The 23,043-nt window shown below is 47.0% G+C and overlaps 1 protein-coding gene across 1 annotated transcript in view; it reads right to left on the bottom strand.

Moving 5' to 3' along the window:
* LOXHD1 (lipoxygenase homology domains 1) overlaps positions 1 to 23,043 on the bottom strand; it is a 283,207-nt gene that overhangs the window by 16,842 nt on the left and 243,322 nt on the right. The window contains exons 38-39 of the mRNA XM_030567584.1: positions 21,183 to 21,360; positions 14,928 to 15,113 (exon numbers count right to left, since the gene is read on the bottom strand). Of these exons, the coding sequence (XP_030423444.1) occupies positions 14,928 to 15,113; positions 21,183 to 21,360 (364 nt within the window). The remainder of the gene's footprint in view (positions 1 to 14,927; positions 15,114 to 21,182; positions 21,361 to 23,043) is intronic.

The raw sequence follows: 23,043 nt of genomic DNA, 5'->3' as shown, positions 1-23,043 counted from the left end.
GCAGCCCCACAAGCTGATTCCCTCTCCCACTCTGATCCCCCTGTCTGTAGATGCAAAGGCTGACTTTGTCTCTCAATGTGCATGGTTTGCTTTATGCTTGTAAGAGACCTGTTCCTTGAAGACCTAAAACTGATGCCAACAGGAGCCTGGGAGGCACAGAAGGGCTGGGCTCAGGCCAAGGTGCACTGTACAAAAGGCTAGAGGGACTTTATTGACTTTGCTGCACTTATGCTGGGGATGAACTTGGACCAGTGTGTTTGTCTCTGCTGCAGTTTTATAAGATATTAAATACTAAGTGACTGACCAGTCACTGCTTTTTTTGTATAACCTTAGTCTTAAAAATAGTCATTGGTCACTGCTGTGCCTTTGTCAAACATACTTTTTTCTGATCACCATAACAAGTGTTGATTACCCAGATCAATGTTTTTAACAAAAGGAACTTAATTCCAAGCCTGTTCTGCTGTCATTGAAATCCCCAGCAGCAAACCTGTCCAAATAAAACCCACAACTTGGCTTCCTGCATGGTCCCACTGCTGGAAGTGACATTTTCAATAGCAAGCAAAACATTTCAGATATAATTAGAAGAGGAGAACAGCTTTGGGGAAAACAGAATCACTTTGCTGACTCGACTCTGGCAGTTGTATAATTTAGTGTCATGTAGGGAGAGGTATTATCTCCTCCAAGCATCCTTAGCCACAAGGAGCAGTTCAATTCGTCCATCTGTTTTCTGTTCATGGGGTTGCTGGAGTTGGCATGTGTGAAAAGATGGCCCCGGCCCCATAGACGAGCTAGTCATGTCTATTGTCTGCAGATACCGATCCTTTACAGTTGTACAAGAAAAATCCAGTTCAGACCTACTCAGAAATAGTTATAAGCATCCCTTCCCAAATAGTGAGACCTCCATTCCTGCTGGGTAGAACCAGAGGTGATGCGTGGGTAGGGTGGGTGCTCCCAGATTTTTGTCAGGGTTTGCTGGGTCACATGCTTCCTCAGGGCCCACTCGGTCACATACTTCCTCAGGGCCCCTTCCTGGGAGAGGCAGTGGCAAACAGCTGGGAGATGCAGGGAGAGCCGCTGCTGCTGCCTCTCCCCAGGGAGCTTGGGGCTAACACCTAGGAGTTGCAAGGAGGGGCCACTGAGTGCAAAAAGGGAGATGTCTTGTGGGCAGGGGGGCCTGACTCAAGCTCCTGGGAGGGAGCTGAACCTTAAAATTCTGCCCTCCCTTCAGTATGCATCGTTCAACTCAGCACACCCCGCTGCAGGGCAGAAACCCCGAGCTCCATCCCCAATCTGGTAGGCAGAGAATGGGGTGGGGGCGGTGGGGCGGGCTCTGCGAACTGTACTTTAATTGTAAAAGAGCCACATGTGGCTTGCAAGCTGCAGTTTGGCCACCCCTGAATGATAACATCTGCAATTACCAGTACTCGAGACGGATTTCAAAAAAGCCACGTCAGGTAGTAAACTGACCGTTTTAGGGGGTCAAAAAGCAATTGTGTTCCCCATTCCCTCACCACAGCACTGCACAACTCGCTGGGTGCACTATGGCTTTCGTTTAGTCTTCCTCTAAAACATCAGATATTGGCCACTGCCAGAGCTAGAGCTGGAAATGCATTCCCACCCATGTGGCCCTGCTACACTACTCCTGCTTACCTGCCCACCAGCTGCTCTATTTGGCATCATGTGTAAAATGGGACAATACAAATAAATTATACTGATCAAAACAAATGTGTGAGGCCATCAGGGTGAGAAGAGACATGGTGGCAGATGAGGTGCCAGCTCTTGCCAAGGTTGTAGGGGTTAGGGTTATCATATCTGAACATTGAAAGAAAAGGACACTCCACGGGGGGAGGGGGAGTCGGCCCCACCCACACTCCACCCCCATTCCTTCCCCACTCCGCCCCCCAACTCTGCCCCAGGTCCCACCCCATCCCCGCTTGGCTCCACCCCCCCTCCTTACCCCCTGGGCTTTTCACACACACCCCCCCGCGCCTGCTGCTGGCCTGTCACCCAGCTCCTCACCCTCCCCACCCAGCCGCCGCTGGCCCCCTCACTGCTTGCCTCTTCAACCCCCACTGCCCACCCCTGGGGCTTTTCATCCCCCCACCTCCCGCCTGTCACTGACTCACCGCTTCTAGCCTCCTCCTCCCCGCCTGCCCACCTTGCCGCTCGCCTTGTCAATCCCCACTGCCCACCGCTGCTCTTTTCGCCTGCCCCCCACCTGCCCCTGGCCCATCACCCACCTCCTCACCCTCCCCGCCCACCACTTGCCTCCTCATATGCCTGCCAGCCAGCCAGCCAGCCACTGGCTCCCTCGCCGCTCGCCTCTTCACCATCCTCCACCAGCCACTGGTCTTTTCACCCCCAGCCTGCCGCCGGCCCGCCACCCGCCTCCTCACCCTCTCCACCTGCCGCCCAGCTCACCCAGCTGCCCGCCGCCCGCCTCCTCACCCTCCTTGCCTGCCGCCCGCCTCCTCACCCTCTCCGCCTGCCGCCCAGCTCACCCAGCTGCCCGCCGCCCGCCTCCTCACCCTCTCCGCCTGCCGCCCAGCTCACCCAGCTGCCCGCCGCCCGCCTCCTCACCCTCTCCGCCCGCCGCCCAGCTCACCCACCCTGCCCGCTGCCCGCCTCCTCACCCTCCCTGCCCGCCGCCCGCCTCCTCACCCTCTCCACCTGCCGCCCAGCTCACCCACCCTGCCCGCTGCCCGCCTCCTCACCCTCCCTGCCCGCCGCCCGCTTCCTCACCCTCCCTGCCCGCCGCCCGCCTCCTCACCCTCCCCGCCCACCACTTGCCTCCTCATATGCCTGCCTGCCAGCCAGCCAGCCAGCCACTGGCTCCCTCGCCGCTCGCCTCTTCACCATCCTCCACCAGCCACTGGTCTTTTCACCCCCAGCCTGCCGCCGGCCCGCCGCCCGCCTCCTCACCCTCTCCGCCTGCCGCCCAGCTCACCCACCCTGCCCGCCGCCCGCCTCCTCACCCTCCCTGCCCGCCGCCCGCCTCCTCACCCTCCTTGCCCGCCGCCCGCCTCCTCACCCTCCCTGCCCGCCGCCCGCCTCCTCACCCTCGTTGCCTGCCGCCCGCCTCCTCACCCTCCCTGCCCGCCGCCCGCCTCCTCACCCTCGTTGCCTGCCGCCCGCCTCCTCACCCTCTCCGCCTGCCGCCCAGCTCACCCTCCCTGCCCGCCGCCCGCCTCCTCACCCTCCCTGCCCGCCGCCCAGCTCACCCTCCCTGCCCGCCGCCCGCCTCCTCACCCTCCCTGCCCGCCGCCCGCCTCCTCACCCTCCCTGCCTGCCGCCCGCCTCCTCACCCTCCTTGCCCGCCGCCCGCCTCCTCACCCTCCCTGCCCGCCGCCCGCCTCCTCACCCTCCTTGCCCGCCGCCCGCCTCCTCACCCTCCCTGCCTGCAGCCCACCTCCTCACCCTCTCCGCCTGCCACCCGCCTCCTCACCCTCTCCGCCTGCTGCCAGCCTCCTCACCCTCCTTGCCCGCAGCCCGCCTCCTCACCCTCCCTGCCCGCCGCCCGCCTCCTCACCCTCCCTGCCCGCCGCCCGCCTCCTCACCCTCCCGCCTGCCGCCCGCCTCCTCACCCTCCCGCCTGCCGCCCGCCTCCTCACCCTCTCCGCCTGCCGCCCGCCTCCTCACCCTCGTTGCCTGCCGCCCGCTTCCTCACCCTCCCGCCTGCTGCTGGCTCCCTCGCTGCTCGCCTCTTCACTCCCCACCTCCACTTGCCTACTCCCCCCCACACCCACTGCTGGCTCACCGCTCACCTCTTCACCCCGCCCCGCAAGGGGTACCCAGAGGATTCAGGGGGCCTGGGGCAAAGCAATTTCGGGGGCCCCTTCCATTACAAAAAAGTTGCAATACTATAGAATACTATATTCTCATGGGGGCCCTGCGGGGCCAGGGGCAAATTGCCCCATTTTTCCCCCCCGGGTGGCCTTGTGCCCCACTTGCCTACTTATCCCTCCTGCCACAGGTCCCTCTGGCTCCTAGGATTGGGGCAGCCAAGGGGTCTCCACGTGCTGCGCCCACCACAAGCGCAAGCTCCGTGGCTCCCACTGGCTGGGAAAAGTGCCAATGGGCGCTGCTGGAGTCGCGGAACAGGCCTTGCAGGCATAGGTGCTGACTTTTGGTTTTGCCAGTGGGTGCCCCACCTGGCCTTGCCCCTTCCCTGAGGCCCTGCCCCCACTCTGCCCAAAGCCCCATCCCCGCTCTGCCTCTCTCTGCTCCCTACTCCTGTTGGCTTGGTCTATGACCTGACTCCACCCACTCACTCCAAGTGACACAGGAGGTTCCCCTCCTCAGGGTAGGAACGGTTGCCTACTGGTTAAAGCACAGACCTGGGGCTCAGGTGTTCTGAGTTTGATTCTCTGCTCTGCCACAGACTCTCTGCTTAGTCTCTGGAACGTCACTTCATCTCTTAGTGTCCTAGATCCCCCCTTCCAAATGGAGCTAATGATTCCCTGCCTTCTAGGCTAAAGCCATTCATGCCTGTGTGATGATGGGGTCAATGGAGGTATCAAGGTTTTGACATTCACAGCATCCCCTGGCAATGAGTTCCACAGGTTGACTATGTATTGTGGGAAGAAATACTTCCTTTTGTTTGTTTCCTATCAGCTCCAGGACACCTGAGGGTATATTTCCAGTAGATTCAAATGTTATCATCTTTTTCCAGTGGCAGTGTGCTCTCTTTTCTTACAAAGTTACTCAGCAATTAGAAATAAAGTCTTAAAAACATTGTAATCTATTTAAACAATGCATTTGATATTTCTCCAGCACAAATGAAAACACACTCCAGTTCAAGATATTAAAGGTGTAAAGATTCAAAACATAAAAACAAATTTAAAAATTGAACTTGCATTTACAAATGACTGATCTAAAAGCCTGTTTTAGCCCTGGAAACAGTTACATTTTACAATGTAATAAGAAATCCTGAGTATGTATCTACAGTGACTGAACTGGACAATTCTTAACTGTGGTCTTATTGAAAATACAATATGACACTATACATCTTAAATGTTAAGAAAATTTGCCCTCTAAACAATGTCATTTTCAAGGGCATACTCAAACGTTAAGGAAGTTACTGAAGAGACCTGTTCTAAAGGTTGTAACAACCAGATAGAAGTAAGAGCACTCCAGGAGGTTTTTTTTAAATGTTATTAACAAAAGTCCCCAAGATCCATTTACTATTTCAAGAAAAAAGATTGAGAAGCAGAGGTATGTACAATAATACTTCCTCTGATTTCTATCAAGAGCAATTGAAATGTCTCAGGGAAGAACTGACTGTGACACTGAAAATAAAACTGATCAGTTTTGTGGGAGAGACTTGAGATCAGCATTCACCAGGTCCCTTCTCTCAGCCAAGGCTAGCCAGAAACTGCTGTCTCCTGGGTCTCATCCTACCAGCTGGGCGGGAACTATTTACCCACATGAAGTGCTTTGAGTGCACCTCTGGCCCAGGGGCTGCTAACTGCAGGGGAAGGGGCAGGGGGATTTCTAACTCGCACAGGCTCTCAGCCGCTCAGCCTGAGGGGATATGTGAGAAACTCATTACAGATTCCCTCTGTGCGTGAAGGGTTGGGGTGGACAGAGCAATCCAGACAGCTCTCCTGCTCCCAGCCTCGGAGTTCGCGCAATGGGGAATTTACATTTCCCACAGCCCAGAGACAAGAGAGAGACAGGAGCTGCTGATCCAGCTCCTCCAGGACAGCTGTATCAACTTCTTGCTCAGGGAGGAGTAAAAGCCTGCTCTGCCCTGGAAACGGACCACTTTTACCTGCCATGGGAGCCCGGTTGGAAACTGCAGCCACATGCTGCTCATCTGCTGGCTTCCTGCCAAAACAGCTGACAGGCAGCTGAGCATTACAGTAGATTGATTAGAAACAGCTAATCCAGCCTCCCGCCAGAGGTTCATGGGTTCCACATGCCCGAGAGCTGATTTGCAGCTGCCACAACTGATTATCTAGGGTTACCATGCTTCCACATTTTCCCAGACATTTTTAGATATTTAAAAATTCCTTCCAGACGGGAATTTAAGAACTAAAAAGCCAGACGTGTCCAGGAAAATATGGACGTATGGTAAAACTAGTAGGTGTCAGCTGAACACTGACAAACTCATAGCTGGAAACCAGACCAGCTCACCTGTATGTCAATATTGTTCAAGACAGCTGCAGCTCCAGGCACCAGTGCTCCAAGCGTGTGCCTGAGGCGGCAAGCCACAGGGGGTGCCCTGCCAGTCCCTGTGAGGGTGGCAGTCAGGTTGCCCTCGGCGGCTTGCCTGCAGGAGGTCCACCAGTCCCACAGATTTGGCGGCAATTCGGCAGCGGGTCCGCCGAATCCACGGGACCGGGGACTTCCCACAGGCACGCCGCCGAAGGCAGCCTGACTGCTGTGCTTGGGGCGGCAAAAAAGCTAGAGCCACCTCTGGTTCAAGAGACTTGTAAAGATGTTTAGTCTTCATAAAGGCTTGTAAGTTGCTGCAGGTGTTCATCTTACTTGTAATGTCTGTATCCCATGCTTTAAGGTGATATGTACGTTTTGCTATATAACTGTAGAAATGCCTGCTGTGAACTTGTGAACCCAAGCAGGAGGAGGGTTCCCCCACTTATCAAGAAAGACCATCAAACCTAAGTGGGCCATTGTGAAGCATCACAATACAAAGACTGAGCAAATGGCCGTCACGGGATACTACCATTCCATCAGCTGGAATTCTGGAAGACGGGAACAAAGACCACTCACATGAAAATTCTACATCTCTTTGCTGTTTGGATTCTCACAGAGCTGGAGCTAGGAAACAGAAGCAGAGAACCCCTGGCTCAACTTGGGCTAGCCCTAAAAGACATTCAGTGTGGACAGCTTACTATAACTCTGTCATCTTTTGGGACCTGTAAACTGTAACTCAATTGTGTATATATGTTGCCTGCTTTAATATGTAAATAACTCTCATTTCTTTTTCCTGGTTAATCAATTCTTAGTTAGTTTTTACTATAGGATTTGCTACAAGTGGTGTCTTTGGTGTGAGAGCTGAAGTACAAATTGACCTGGGGTAAGTGACTGGTCGGTTGGAACTGGCAACAACCTGAATATTTTGTGATCTTTGGTGTAAGTGACCATTTATCACTAAGTCCAGATTGCCTAGGTGGCAAGATAGATTGTAATGTGGACACAAATTAGACGTCAAGAATAACATTAAAAAACCAGTCAGAGAACACTTCAACCTCCCTGGACACGCGATTGCAGACCTCAAAGTCGCAATACTCCAACAAAAAAACTTCAAAAACAGATCCAACAAGAAAGTGCAGAATTTGAATTAATTTATTCTGCAGTAGATTAATAAAAGTGTCATGGGAGGTAATTGTCCCGCTTTATTTGGCACTGATGAAGCCTCAGCTGGAGTACTGTGTCCAATTCTGGATGTCACACTAGGAAAGATATGGACGAACTGTAGAGAGTTCAGAGGAGAGCAACAAAAATGATAAAAGGTTTAGAGGAAAGGCTAAGAAAACCTGGATATGTTTAGTCTTGAGAAAAAGAAGACTGAGGGGGGAACCTGATAACAGTCTTCAAATATGTTAAGGTCTGTTACAAAGGGGATGGTGATCAATTGTTCTCCATGTCCATGGAGGGTAGGATAAGAAATAATGGGTTTAATCTGCAGCAGGGGTGATTTCTGTTAGATATTAGGGGAATTTTTCTAACTATCAAGGTAGTTAATCTCTGGAACAGGCTTCCACAGAAGGTTGTGAAATCCCCATCATTGGAGGTTTTTCTAAACAAGTTCGACAAACCCCTCTCAAGGATAGTCTAGGTTTACTTGGTCCTGCCACAACAAGGGTGCTGGACCTGGTGACATCAAGGTCCCTTCTAGCCCTACATTACTACGATTCTACGATCCCCAGTTTACAGGTGGGGAAACTGAGGCACGGGGAGGTGAAAGATATGCCTTAATATCATCCAGCAGGCTAGTGACAGAGCTAGCACTAGAACAGCCTTGTATATTTCACCTCATTTGGGCTCCTGTTAGTTCTGTTGTGGTAACTGGGTCTACAAACTTAGCCTATTTGTGAGATCAAATGTAAAAATCGAGTGGCAAGATCATAAAAGTCACAATAAGTTATAATAACCAATGTTGATGGGAAAGGCTGACAAAGCAAGACAGAGGCTCAATGAGTCCAAACAAAAAGGCCTATTGATGTAACTCAAGGACTGTGTTAAGTTCATACCTGGTAAACAAGAAAAGTGTGGACATGGAAAGCAATAAACCAAAATTGGTACCTCAGAATTTAGGCTTAACTGGTGGACAAAATAAGAGAGTATATCCTATTTCACCCACCATTCCCTTTTGGGGTCCTCAATAAAGAAACTCTGGGGAGGGCCCACCCCTCCATGTGTTCTTTTCTTTTTTCATTTTATTTATTCTCTTTCCTGTCTAGGGGTGGCTCAAATTTTTTTGCCTCCCCAAGCACGGCAGTCAGGGAGGCTTCGGTGACGTTTCTGCTGGAGGTCCACTGGTCACACAGATTCGGCAGTGTTTCTGCGGGAGGTCCATTACTCACGCGGATTAGACGGTGGTTCTGTGGGAGGTCTGCCAGTCCGCTGAATTACCGCCGAAGCCGTGGGACCGGTGGACCTCCCGCAGAAACGCTGCCGAAGGCTCCCTGACTGCCACCCTCATGACGACCGGCAGGCCACCCTCTCGGCTTGATGCCCCAGGCACACGCTTGCTGCGCTGGTGCCTGAAGCTGCCCCTGTTCCTATCCCTTACCTTCTCCCTTCTCTATAATAATTGTCTGGCTTAGCTGGCCAGGACTGTATAGCTTGAAGCATCGCTGCTGTAAGCCGGTGACCAGAAAGAGGCAGCTAAATGCAGTGCCCTAAACAGCCGGCTGCTGGTACAATTTTGCCAGGTCTTGGAGTGGCTGACACAACTCTATGCTGTGCTTCTGTTTCTCCAGCAGTGAGGTTACAAGCAAGAGTCAACACCAGAGACAAACAGCATTGTCTGTCTTTGCTGTTCTTTTCTCTTCCCTCATTTGTGTGTTTGTCTGGCTGGCTTCTAGGAAACAGGATCAGCCTTTAACAGCAACCACAGCTCTTGCCCAACTCAACTGACTTATTTTCCCAAAGAACAGTTACTACCCTCGTTAGTACCCTCTAAGAGACTGCCAGACAGGATATTTCCCTTCCAAAGACTCTCTACAGTTATAGGGAAAGGGAACAAGGGATGCTGTTTAGCCTCACTCAATATGTGACATTTCAAATGCTTTAACTGTTTTCCCTTCTTTTCTGTATGATTAATTAAAGATTAACAGGATTTTTAATGGTGCGCTTCAGAGACTTCCCAGTTGATATGCCAGACAAGCCCCCACTTGTAACGCCAACAGACCCTGGTTATCATCAGTCGGGATCAAACCTGGAATCTCTGGAGCTTAACACATAAACCTCGACTGCAGAAGATGTGTCTCTTAGCCAAGGCTGTAGCAGACTCATCAATCTCTAGTTGGTTTAGTTGCCACTAGAGGGGGACAGAGCGCCACCCGAAGCAGGCATGGGTTACAACAGCACTGAGGCTGAGGTTTCTGTGTACCAAACCGAAAACCTTGTTTAAAACTGCTTCATGTAGGACAGTGACTTGGGTCATGTTAACACCTTTGACTCTTTGGGACCGTTTATTCCATCTAAATTAATACAGTATCTCATACCACACCGTTTCTCACTCAGTAGAGAGATAACCAAATGTCTCTTAACAGCTTTTGACAAATGGTGACCTTATCTTTTACACTGCTTTTAGGAACAGACGTATTTTTATTCTCCACTGCCTAAACAACTTGAGCATCACTGAATTTGACTCAGGAGAAACCTAACAATAAACTCCATGAAGGCTCTGAGACAGAAAATCTTACCTCTAAAAGACTCCTGTGCAAAAACACTTTACTACTCAGGGTGAATATGTAACAGCATTTTGAGGATGCTAAAGATGTTCTTGTGATTGAAGCATATTTCATGTTTTAATGAGGCACACTTTATGTAAGAGCACTTAGCATGGGCAAAGAATAATTTGTAGGCAAGCATAAGAGATGAGGCTCATAGTACATATATGCTTTTAAAGAACAGAGAACTTTACAACTGCTGTATGGGCTAATGAGTTATTTTAATCTTATGGGGCAGAGAGGGGGAGAGAATCTGATACTACAGTAATAAGCTATATTAGATAGACATGAGTAATTATGTAATGTTATTATGTGACCCTTGTCCTACCTTCCCCAATTTTGTTTGCTTAAATAATTTTTGTATCCTGTCTAAAATCCAGACTGTAAGCTCTTTGGGGAAGGGTGATTGTCTTCTATTTGGTCTCTAAATCCCACAGCACGTTTGTGATAGATAGATACAAGGAAGGGGCCTTTCCCCCCAGCTATGAATAAAGAGGATGAACAGCAACAACTCTTATTGAAACAGGAGCTCAGCGAGTTCACCCACTTCCATGTGATGAATCTAAAGATACATTTAAGCAGGCTGATTTAAAAAAAGCAGGACACAAAACTGGGCACTGGCTGCATAGAATACGTGGATAACCATCAAGCGTTGACTAAGGGCTTCAAAAAAGACTTTCAGAGTTTGAAATGTAAACAAATCTTTAGTAAGGACATAGAGAGTCCCTCATTGTCTTTTCGTAATGTGTTGTTTTATTATTGTCTGAAAGGAGTGGAATTGGGTTGGTGCCTACATACTACAGTGGTGGATCCTTCAGAATTGAGATATATAGTGAGTGCAAGTTCTAGGCAATTTAAGCCCTACAGTAGTATGACCCTAGCTGATAAGTTCCTTTAAGGGCTATCCACTATGGTCAGAAAGAAGATATTCTCCAGTTGTGTCTATCTCAAGAATGGTGGATGAGATTCATTGTCCTGTGGAAGAATCGCCCAAAAGAAGTTGTGGAAGCACGTGGGATATTTAAAACAAGATCAGAAAACACACTAATACATATTATGTAGGGGACAATCCTGTTCTGGCAGAGGAATAGACTGAATTACACGGTCGCTCTCTTCTCTCTGCTACTTCTATGACAATATAGAGAAATGTAGTTTCTCAGTAATTAAGTTCTTTGAATCTCTTTGGATCAAGGTGATGGAGATGATCAAGTGTTGGAAACTGATGACTCTAGAAAGACTGTACGGAACTTCTAACAAGATGGGTGGAAAGAAAGATAAGAAAAGAGTCACTGTGCTTCTATAGGAAAATAATGTCACTACTCAGAGTTTTTAGATACTTAAATGCAGGAACCTCAGAGAGTGGAAAACATTCAAACCTGATACTTCCACATTGGTGACTAACTCCCAAACCAGGAATGGATTTGAAAGAAATGCTTGCTTACTCTGTGCAGTCATTGTGGTTCTTTGAGATGTGTCTCCCTATGGGTCCTCCACTCTAGGTGGGCTAGTGCCCCGGGCACCTTTGATCGGAGATATCTCATAGTAGTGGTGATCTGTTTGGCCCACGCATGCTAGTCCGCCTTGTGCCTCATGCTGTTGTTTTATGCACTGCGTGGGCGAACTGCCCTCAGTTCCTTCTCAATCATGAAGCTCTATAGCAGAGAACTCTCTGAAGCACAGGGGAAGGAGGGTGGATAGCAGAGCACCTGTAAGGGGACACATCTCAAACAACTGCACAGACTGAGTAACCATTTCTTCTTATTCAAGTAGTGTCCATAGAGGTGCTCCACTGTAGGTGACTATTGAGCAATTCTCTCTTAGACAGTGTGGGGAGAGCTCAAAGTTGAGTCCAGTATGGAAATAAGTACAGCCCAGTCAAACACAGTATCAGAAGCAGAGTTGTGAGTTATTGTGTAGTATGTACAGACACCCAAGTAGCGGCCTTACATATTTCAGCATTGGTCACGTTTTTGGGAAATGTCATGAGAAGATGATAAGTAACAGTCAGCATGGATTTGTCAAGAGCAAATCATGTCAAACCAACCTACTGGCTTTCTTTGACAGGGTTAGAAGCCTTGTGGAATGGGGAAAGCAGTAGATGTGATATATCTTGGCTTTAGTAAGGCTTCTGATACTGTCTCAAATGACCTTCTCATAAGCAAACTACTGAAATACAACTAGATGGAACTACTATAAGGTGGGTGCATAACTGGCTGGAAAACCATTCCTAGAGAGTACTTATCAGTGGTTCAAAGTTAAACTGGAAAGGCATATCCAGTGAGATCCTACAGGGATCAGTTCTGGGTCTGGTTCTGGTCAACAGCTTCATCAATTATTTAGATAATGGCATAAAGAGTACACTTATAAAGTTTGCCGACAATACCAAGCTGAGAAGGGTTGCAAGTGCTTTGGAGGATAGATTAAAATTCAAAATGATCTGGGCTAATTGGAGAAATGGTCTGAAGTAAATAGGATAAAATTCAATAAGGACAAATGCAAAGTACTCCACTTAGGAAGGATATCAGTTGCACACATACAAAATGGGAAATGACTGCCAAAAAAGGAGTACTGCAGACAAGGATTTGGGGATCATAGTGGATCACAAGCTAAATATGAGTCAACAGTATAACACTGTTGCAAAAAAGCAAATGTCATTCTGCAACAGAAGTGTTGCAAGCAAGACCATGAGAAGTAATTCTTCCATTCTATTCCACGCTGATTAGGCCTCAACTAGAATATTGTGTCCAGTTCTGGGTGCCACATTTCAGGAAAGATGTGGACAAATGAGAAAAGCAACAAATGATTAAAGGTCTAGAAAAGTCTTGAGAAGACTGGGGGGGGGTGTCCGAAGGGGAGGGGGATGGACGGATGGAAATGATAACAGTTTTCAAGTACATAAAAGGTTGTTACAAGGAGGAGGGCAAAAAAATGTTCTCCTTAATCTTTGAGGATAGGACAAGAAGTAATGGGCTTAAATTGCAGCAAGGGAGGTTTAGGTCGGACATTAGGAAAAAATTCCCAACTGTCAGAGTGGTTAAACACTGGAATAAATTGCCTAGGGAGGTTGTGGAATCTCCATCATTGGAGACTTTTAAGAGCAGGTTAGACAAACACCTGTGAGGGATGGTCTATAATTCTTAGTCCTGTCTTGAGTTCAGGGAACTGGACTAGAAAACCTCTTGAGGTCCCTTCCAGTCCTACAATTCTATGATTCTGTAATTATTAAGAAGTTTTAAAAGTGGACACCATGAGTAGTTCAAATTCCTTGGCAGTCTCCAGTGAGAGATGGATTGATAGTAAAATGACCAGCTGTTTGTTAGCAGTGTGAAAGGAGAATGTTTAACAACCACTGACAATAATAAAAAAAATAAATGAGCATGATTTCCAAAAAGAGATGACCAATAATAATGGTATAAATAAATGCATTTTTTTTGAAAACCTGTAGGCCTCTAAGCATCTGATAACCTCCCCAAAACACAAGGCCAGGAATTTCAGACCAGTGGCATGGCCACTGAATGGAAAATACAGACCTGAACTTGCATAAAATGTCCAGCAATCGCCCCGGCTGCCAGTGGCAATAAATGCTCCACTCATCCAACAAACTGTCATGGTTCGTTATTAAAAGCTAGTGATAGGATGTGTTCCTTACATGACTAATGAAGATGGCATGTGTTTTGATTCAAAGCACAATTCTCTTTCTTACAAGGGGTTGGGGGGGGGGGAGTCGGGGCCAAGTAAATTTATATTGAACAAAACCTGGGTAGATAGTTCATAGGGCTCAGAACTACAGCTCTTAAATCTGGCAAAAATCCTATTACATACAGTGTTAAACATACATTGGGGGAATAACAAGAAAGAAGAATTTGAGATTGCAATGTATGAATATATACATAAACATTGGCTATTTTCTCAGATGTGCTTTGCGTCTGATGGATATGTTATAATTTTGGCAGCATGATTTATCATCAGGGGAGACAACAGTTCTGTTAAGGAAAAAATTCTCTTTGCAATATTTTTAATTGCTAACCTCTTTGAAACCAGATTTGCAAGTTCATGTTGATCAGCCTCTGCTCTCAAACATGGCACAAAAAAATCACATGGAGCCTGCACTTTCTGCACAGCCAAAACACTATTATGTGTTTCTACAGCGCCTTTGTAGTGTTTAAGTGCTCAGTCAATTAGAGATAGAGAACTGGCCTTTAGTAGAGTTTGGGTGAACAGAGAATTAGGCCCACGGAAGTTGAACCTGGCATGTTATGCTGCCCAGATTTTGAGCTTCTACATTTGCAGGTGCAAACTGTCTACACAAATAACTGAGGGCAAATTGTATGTTTACAATTTATTGTGTCTGAAATCTTGAGTATTGATCCATTCTGGTCCAATTAAGTCAATAGGAGTGTTTCTACTGACTTCAATGAGAACTGGTTTAGACCGTTACTTACCTACATCCCTAATTTGAAGCCACAGAAGCCACACAACTAAGTGATCTATGTTGTTGGCGCAAGTAATTGTGGATCCAAAGTTATGCTTGTATTGATGTGTGCAAGCAGAAATGGAGGCCAAGTTAAGTGAAAATTCATATTTCCTATGTTTTTACTCTGCCGTTTCAGAACAAATTTGTATTTGGAGGCTAACGGCAAACAACCTTTCAGTTTGAGATTCTGATCCAAAAGGATTATTTACATTAATTCCATGTGGGTCACAACCTTCCCCATTCCTATATATTGTCCGTAAGGAGACAGAAAACAAGAGGACTCCAAATTTGATTCATTTACATGGACTGCTATAAAGAAAACCAAGTGTGAATGCAAGATCTTCCTTCTGAGATGAGAAACTCAATTGTTAGCCATGATACAAGATGTAGCCATAATGAACCATGATAATAAGCTGGGATTAGAACCCCTGAGTCCATGCCAAATCCACTAGACCAGGCTGCCTCTCCTAGCTTGAGACCATTACCCATCCCACCTTTCACCAAGCCACTCACGTCAGACTAGTTACCTTTGTTGTCATGCCAGACGCGCACCTTACACAGATCTCCCAGGCTCAGCATGTCGGGAAAATTAAAAACATCCATCTGGTTCCTTTCAAATTTGTTAGACTTGTTAGACTCCTTCAGAGCAAGAGTCCCACTGTCTCCGTTCTCCCCAAACATAATCAAGGACACGTTGGCGTCGGTACCAGCTCCTGGAAGGAGATGGCAAAACACAACACAGTAACTACTACAATGTCTCTGAAGTCAACCAAAAAGGGTACAGAAATGGCAGGCTAAAAGTGACTGGGATTCTTGCTCTGAGGTTCAACACTCTTAGGGCAGAGCTGATGATTAGAGCTGATTCTTGCATGATTCTGTTGGACCAGCAAAGAGAGGCTTCACAGCAGGCAGGTAACAAGCGAATACTTTTAACTTGTCCTCACAAATTTAGTGTGAGTGGTAAGTCCTTATACACAAGTTGTCATAATAATTATGATAATATACCCACCTCTTACATAGCACATTTCATCCACAGATCTCAAAGCACTCTACAAAGGAGAGCACTGTCATTATTCCTATTTTATGGATGGGGAAACTGAGGCACAGGAAAGTGAAATGAAGTGACTTGCCCAAGGTCACCCACCAGCCCAGTGGCAGAACTGGAAACAGAACATAAGTCTTCCGAGTCCCAGTCCAGTGCTGCTTCCTAACATTTCTGGCGACTGTGCCAGAGTAATACAGTAAGAACATGGCTGTGTCAGTCAATGTTCACTGCCTGCCATTCAGCAGTGCAGTTCTAATTCACGGGGTAGCCTGGGATCTCCCAAATAGCATGGTGTAATAACATGGGCATTGGGAGCCATTCAAGCACCACCACAGGCCAGAGGACACACAGTTGCATAGGAGACCCAGCACAGATGCTCTTAAAGGCAGGGCAGGGAAGCCTACAGTAAGAGATTTGTAACATCTTTGCTTAAATAGTAAGATGCCCAAAGACGTGGAAAAACTAGTGGTCAAGGAGCTAGTACCTGTTGGAATGCTCTGTGTTGGGCTTGTGAGCTGGCATGGATATCTTCTCCCTCACTGCCACAGGCCTCTCTTGGCCTGCCAGGGCCCATTCCCACTTTGCCATTTCCCTCTCCCGGCAAGCAGTGGTCCCAAACTGATCCTCAAAGTGCTCCCACAAGGGAGAGAGGCTAGTCCTGCTGTACAGGCTGGCCCTCCAGCTACCGCCCATCTTGCTGCTACCTTCCTCCCTTTGTCAAGCATGGGGTTTGAGTGCAGGGCTAAGCAAACAGCACAGGGAGTGTTCCACAGTCATGGTCAAACCACTGCTATCTTGATGTGTCTCCCAGAATTCTAGCTCATCTGCGTTCCCCATTCTTCAGCGCAATGCCTTCCGCATATCTCATTCAAGTGCCCTCAATCTTTCTCCCAGCTGCACCACCATCCTTACCTTCCTCCTATTTGCCTCCTCTACTGTATCACATGGTGTCTATGCACATGCGTGCTTATCGAACACAAAAACAGTGGGTGAGATTTTCAGAAGCATTCAGCATTGGTCTAATTCTTCTCTCACTTCCTTCAGCGGGAGAATTAGGCCAACACTGAGTGCTTTTGAAAATCTTACCTTTATGCGTCTCTCCTACATCCCGTCCCACCACCTAACAATCTAGAAAGGAAGCATGTCTAAGATGGCCTCTGTACCAATCTGGTACCCAGTATGGAATTTCACATGGACATGGGTGAAATTATGAGCATTTTGCCTGGCACATTCTATAATTCCATAACAAAGCACTGGTTCACAGAAGCAAATTTGCTTTTCTGAGGCCGGACTTTTATTGCTGCATCAAACCTGAGAAACCTTCTAATTCTGGCAACTGAAAAAGGGACAATTAAACCGAAACCTGGCTCACAAAGAAACTCAGCCTTAGCCACCTTTTGCTAGAAGCCCCAATTTTTCAGACTTTGGAGGCCTCAAGCCAATTCTTGTACAAGCATATTGCAAACCCATCAGCTGTACAATGACTTCTGTACAGCTCTGCTCAGGGGCCAAGGGGAAAATGTGAGGGACCTGGGAAGCTTGTGACAAAATAAGTTTCACTGCAGGACAATACTTTATAACACATTCTTCCAAATTTGTATTAACTACATACATCTTTACACAAAGAAAAACAGAAGAATGCAAAAGTGACTCCCCTGCATGCAGAGGACAGTCAAATAAATGTCTCACACCCACATGACATTTTGCTAGTGTTAAATCGGGACTAATTTTCAGCAATTCCTTGAGAAAAATTTAAGGAAAGAAGGAAAGCAGCAGGGATTCATGCAGTTCAGTCGGCAGTACCTTTCATGGCCCTAAAGCTTGCTGAGGTGATGAACAAAGCGGAATAGTCTGCTTTCTTATAAGAGGCAGGCTCCCAATTGATGTAAGGTCTCGAAAAAGCACAGAACTGCCTGGCTTTTAGCAAACAAAACCTTCTTGGCAGGAAGCAGCTTATGAAGGCCGCATGCCGTGACAGTAACCTCACAAGCAATTAGTACAAGATGGGAAAGAAAAGAACAGAAATTGCTGAATCAATGGATATTTCACCTAGCTGACTTTTTTGGATTCCTTGAAACAGACACACACACTTAGGAGCTGCAGCAAATTTGACATGTAATTGACAAACAAAACAAAGAGGTCAAGTCAGTGTGATGAGGTAGCTGTCATGTTCCTGGTGGCAGAAGCCAGAGTGGGTCCTTTACTCTTTGAGGAGCTGTACTGGTTTACCAGAATTGGGCCTGATCCAAAGTCCACTGAAGTCAGTGGGAGTTTTCCCTTGAACTGAACTGGGCTTTGGATCAGACACTTAGAAACGGATTGCACCCATCACCTCATATTAGGTGAACTGTAAACTGTAGCTGAGCTTACAACAACAATAATGGATCGTATAATAGTAGAGACATTAATATTTACCTGCCTCTTAGGCCAGCTGTATTAATTAATGAGTTTTGGATATAGTGCAATATTATTATTAGTTCAGGATCTTTATTTTTGCAGTGCCACATATTTGATGGCTACAAATAAAATATAGAAACAGGACTTAAATCAAAATCAGTAAGGAGAGAGGATGGTTTTGAGCATCAAGAGATCTGGGTTCTATTTCCAGCTATGTCTCTGTCATATCTTGAATTAAATAGTTTAAACCTGAGTCACTAAAAAGGAATAGCTCTCACCATGTTTCTTTCCTTCCTTAGCTGCTGATTCCCTTCCCTAAACTCCATTTCCAATGTTATCAAGTAAAAAATGCCTACACTCACTGCATAGCACTGCACCGCTGAATCAGATGGACCCACCATTACCTTGGGCAAGTCTCTTAAAGACAAATGTTCAAAAATGTCTTTAGATTTTGAGTACCTTCGTATCTGGGGACCCAAATATACCCCTCACTAAACTTCATCTGAAGTTGTGAGTACTCTGCACCTCTGATAGTCCAGCTGAAGTTGTCTCAAATTTCCATCCAATCTACTGAGAGACCAGCTCTTTCAAAAACCAAGCCACTTATCGAGGTGTCCAAAGCAGGACTTAGGATACATTTAACCCAAAATAGACATGCCAGGATTTTCAAAAAAGGATGTCTCAAGATAGGGCCCTGACATCATAAAATCACCCACATCTTCTTAAAGGGTCACTTATCTTGGGCTGAGCTAGCACTCAGAGAGTGTATTACTGTATCAGGAGTCTAAGGATCTTAGAACAGGCCTTTGTAAACCTATTATTCCTGCATTCATGCACTGTATTGGTTTCCAATCTGCTTTAGGGAGAAATTCAAGGTGTTGGTTTTAAGAAATATAACCTGGGACCTGGTTGCTTTAGAGACCTTCTCTCTTCTTATCTACCTTCATGCTGACAGCTAACACCTGAAGCACTTCTGACAGCCCCTAGATCTGAAGACTGGAAGACTGGACTCAGGTCATTTGCAGTACAGGACTCTGACTTGCGGGAGGGATGCTAGAATCATCCCCATTTCTCCACCACGGTCCAAGTTTGTTGACCTTCAGAGCACAGTAGAAGGCCCATCTCTTACTCAAGCATTTTCTTGAGCCTGAGTAACACTGAGATATTTTAAAGTGTTGGGAAAGGGTGAGCACTAAGGAGGCTGGCAAGTGCTACCGCCTAACATAGGTAGCAGAGTTTGTGTTATTGTTTAAATTACTCAAATGCACCCAGAGGCTGTGGAGATGGATGCAGAAAATAACTCTAAAATGAGAAATAAATGGGCCTGATTCTGCTTTTCTTTACACCAGTGGAGTTCAGTGGTGTTACTACTGGTTTAAATCTGTGTGACAGTGGCAGATGCATCATGCTCAATATATCGAACAAGCGATTTATCACCTGGAGAGAAGGGCTTTACCTGAAGACAAGGGATACCCATAAAACACATAAGGCAAACTAGTTCACAACTTGAGCAATTCCCAGGTATGTTGGCTAAAGCACAGCATCATGCAGCCAAGTATATAATTTGATCCAAACTCATCCTCATTGTCATCTGTTCTCTCCCACCAGCTGCCGTGGATCATAATGAAATGTTTCATCTTTCATACCAATCACCCTTCATTCAACATGAAGAGGAGGTAAGTCTGCTGCTGCTGTTCCCTCCCATTCTGCTCTCATTTCTATATCCCTTGCCTTTGTAAGCCAGGGCTGAATTGCAGAAAAAGTTCACACTATGATTACACTGTTGACACTGGACGGAAAGTCAGGCACACAAACTCAGCCTCACACTCTCTCTTGTTTTTAGTACTCCACAACGTTTGTAATGTTTTGCAGCCCTATTGGTCCCAGGATATTAGAGAGACGAGGTGGATGAAGTAATATCTTTTACCGAACCAACTTCTGCTGGACAGAGACACATTTTTCAAGATACCCAGAGATCCTCTTCATAAAAGATATACCTCACCCACCTTGTCTCTCTACATGTTTTAAAGGCATGCAGTGGGCAGCGAGGCAGCAAAATGGTGCAGTGTCACTTGCCAGGGGCGATCTTTATATTCTAAGCACAAATCCCTCACGTGGTGTAAATTCAATGTTAGAAAGGGGGAAATAAAAGAGAGCTGAAGACTGAGCAATGTTGGAAGATCCAGAGATGGGATAAGCCAGTCAGAAAGTGTGTGTATGTGGTAGTGTATCTTGCACTGATTTGGTATTCAGCGATTGTGTAAAATGATGGTAAGATTCACAGAGGAGTTGGAAAGAGGGTCCCATGGAAATAGGCAGTGATCCCAGCAAACGGCATTGCAAGCCCATTTTATCGAGATATTTGAAGCTCTGCAACTTTCTTCTGCCATTAACTGAACTTTTTCAAAATTCCACAGTCTACCCTTGGGCTGGCTTTTCATGCTCTTTAAATACTGTGCACTTTCACAGAATCCGAGAATTGAAGGGCTGGAAGGGACCTCAAGAGGTCCTCTAGTTCAGTCCCCTGCACTGAGGCAAAACTAGGTATACCTAGACCATCCCTCCAAGGGTCTCAAAGCATGTTACAAAGGAGAGTGAATACTGTCAGCACCATTTCACGGAGAAATAAACTACAGCACCACGCAGTTAAGGGAATTACCCAAATCACACAGGAAACCTGTAGCAGGCCAAGGAATTGAACCCAGATCCCTGAACCTTAACCACAAGAACAACCTTCTTCTGTACCCAACAGCAGTACCTAATCAAGAAAGGACCAGTGACAGTAGCAATATGTCTAGCACAAGGGTCTCAAACTCAAATGACCACGAGGGCCACATGAGGAGTAGTACATTGGCCCAAGGGCCGCATTACTGACTCCTCCCCACAATCGCCCTTGACCCTGCCCCCACTCCACCCCTTCCATGAAGCCCCACCCCTGCCCCACCTCTTCCCAACCCTTCCCTGCCCCCATTCCAACCCCTTCCCCGAAATCCTCACCCCAACTCTGTCCCCTCCTTGCCCCCAGGGGGTGCAGGAGGGATAAGGGGTGCAGCAGGGGGTCAGGGCAGGGGATCAGGGTGCAGGAGGGGTGTAGCAGGGGGCTCAGGGCAGTGGGTTGGGGTTATATTTGCTCTGTAGCAGATTTCCTGTTCTCCACTGAATAATGGTGAGTTTCTGTAATAAAGACATTCTTACCCTCCAGGAATTTCAAGGTTCCAGGACTGTAGGACTAAATTCTGCCCTCAGGAATAGCATAAATTCCACTGAAATATGAGATTATATCTGTAGGTAGAATTTGAGCCTGGTGCCAGAAAACCAGAAATAGCCAAAATGACCCTACCTCCAATATCACTGGTTTTAACCTGAACAGTGTATGTGGTATTCTCCATCATCTGCTCTTCATTTATCACTGCAGGCATCTCGCACACAAGAGCTCCCTTAGCATTTCTGAGTTTGGACAGCCATTCACTGTATGTAAATATGGTCACTTCTTGGTTCGACAGGTTCTTCATGACGATCTGGGGAAACAAAGGAATTTCAGCCATGGTTAAAATAAGGGCAGAGATAAGGCTTAGAAGTAGCACTGTGCAGTTAAGAGTGGATAGAATATTTGCTATAACACTGGCCACAGACCAGCCCAGAGTCCAACACACATGTATCCAGGTCACCAGCTCCTTCTCAGCAACTTTTACTGGTATCATGATGGTTTCAGTGGGATGGGAGAAGTACTGTGTGCTGTTCTTGGGTAACCCCTTGTGGCTAATCCTCTCCACAATGCTGGACCTTCGTATGATGGAAAGGCAATGGAAGAATTGGAGAGGTATTCCAGAGCACACCAACAAAAATCTATGGCTTACTTTGGAGGAGGCAAGGCAAATAACAGTTTATATGACTAATTGGCAGAAGCAGAAAGTACACAGAAGTGAAGCCGCACATCAGGAAGTGCTGTGTGGCAGCACAAGCCCCCGCAAGAGGCTATGTGGGGATGGGCCCGGAGCTGTGAGTCAGAGGAGCTTGGCATGGTGCTGCCTGATCGGCATATGGCAGTGTTGCCAAACTAGAGAGATTTAAAAAAAAATCAAATGTCAATTGAAAAAGAAACTCATGCAATAATTTATCTTCAATGTAAATGCAACCAAACCCTGTTCCCAGTACTCGTGATCCTGTGCCCCACACATGCATTCTGGCACCATCGTGAGTAGCATCATAGTCTGACAAAGCTTACAGGAAAATACCTGGTGCAGAAGCAGCCAGGCCTGGATTCAGAAAGGGACTCTGGCATTGTGATGCAAAGCATTGCAATGCCTAACTTTTGGGCACCTAGAAGAATCACAGCACAACACTGCAATCCCTGAAGCCTGAATTAGGTGTCTAGGCTCCCCTATACAAAGACTGGGGAGAGGTAAGCACTTTAGACTGCAATCCACAAAAGCCAGCATGGTAGGCAGAGAGCTGCCTACGTTAATGAATGTGGGATGCTGATGAGAGAGGTCTTTCTGAAGCCCCAGACTTCTCATGGAAATAGGCACCTAAACCCATGCTGGAAGGAGTCACTGATCACTGCAAGCAATCCTCTCCTGGAGTATAGCTGCTAAAGTCATTCCTTGTGAGCATGATTTAGGCGCCTGCCTCCCTCTACACAAGATGTGCAGAGAAGGAGGTGGTAGTGTCACCCACCTAATGATTTTTTGCACAGTGGTTAGAAGACTCACCTAGGGTGAGGGAGACCACAGTTCAATGCGACCTTCTGCTTGAGGGGGAGAATGGATTTGAACTGGAATCTCCCACCTCACAGGAGCATGCTCTACCCACTCTGTGGGCTAGTCTGAAGTGGGGGGGCTCCCTCAATTTCTCCTCTTGAAGCTTCCATTCATTTCAATGACAGTTAGGAGGCTAAGTACTTTTAAGTACCTTGGTGTCCATGGGTTGAGCCCAATGTTATTTTCATTGCATTTGGATCAGAAGGGTTAGGATCCTAGCATTGAGGTGGGGCTTTTTTTTTTTGTTCTCTGTTCTTTTTGTTGAGAGCATTGGCTGCTGGCTTGCCAATGCCAGTGGGGCAGTGGACTGTGTTGCAACTATTTTTCAGCACAGCCCCCTAAGGCTCTGATGTGAATATTTAAATGTCTGTACATCTAAATATACTAATAAATGATAGTTGACCCTATTAGGGTTTTGACAAGAATTTTAGTATCTCTATA

This window comes from Gopherus evgoodei, chromosome 6, assembly GCF_007399415.2.
Source record: "Gopherus evgoodei ecotype Sinaloan lineage chromosome 6, rGopEvg1_v1.p, whole genome shotgun sequence".
Taxonomy (NCBI): Eukaryota; Metazoa; Chordata; order Testudines; family Testudinidae; genus Gopherus; species Gopherus evgoodei.
The sequence above is the reverse complement of the archived record's forward strand: the minus strand, read 5'-3'. Positions and strand labels throughout refer to the sequence as shown.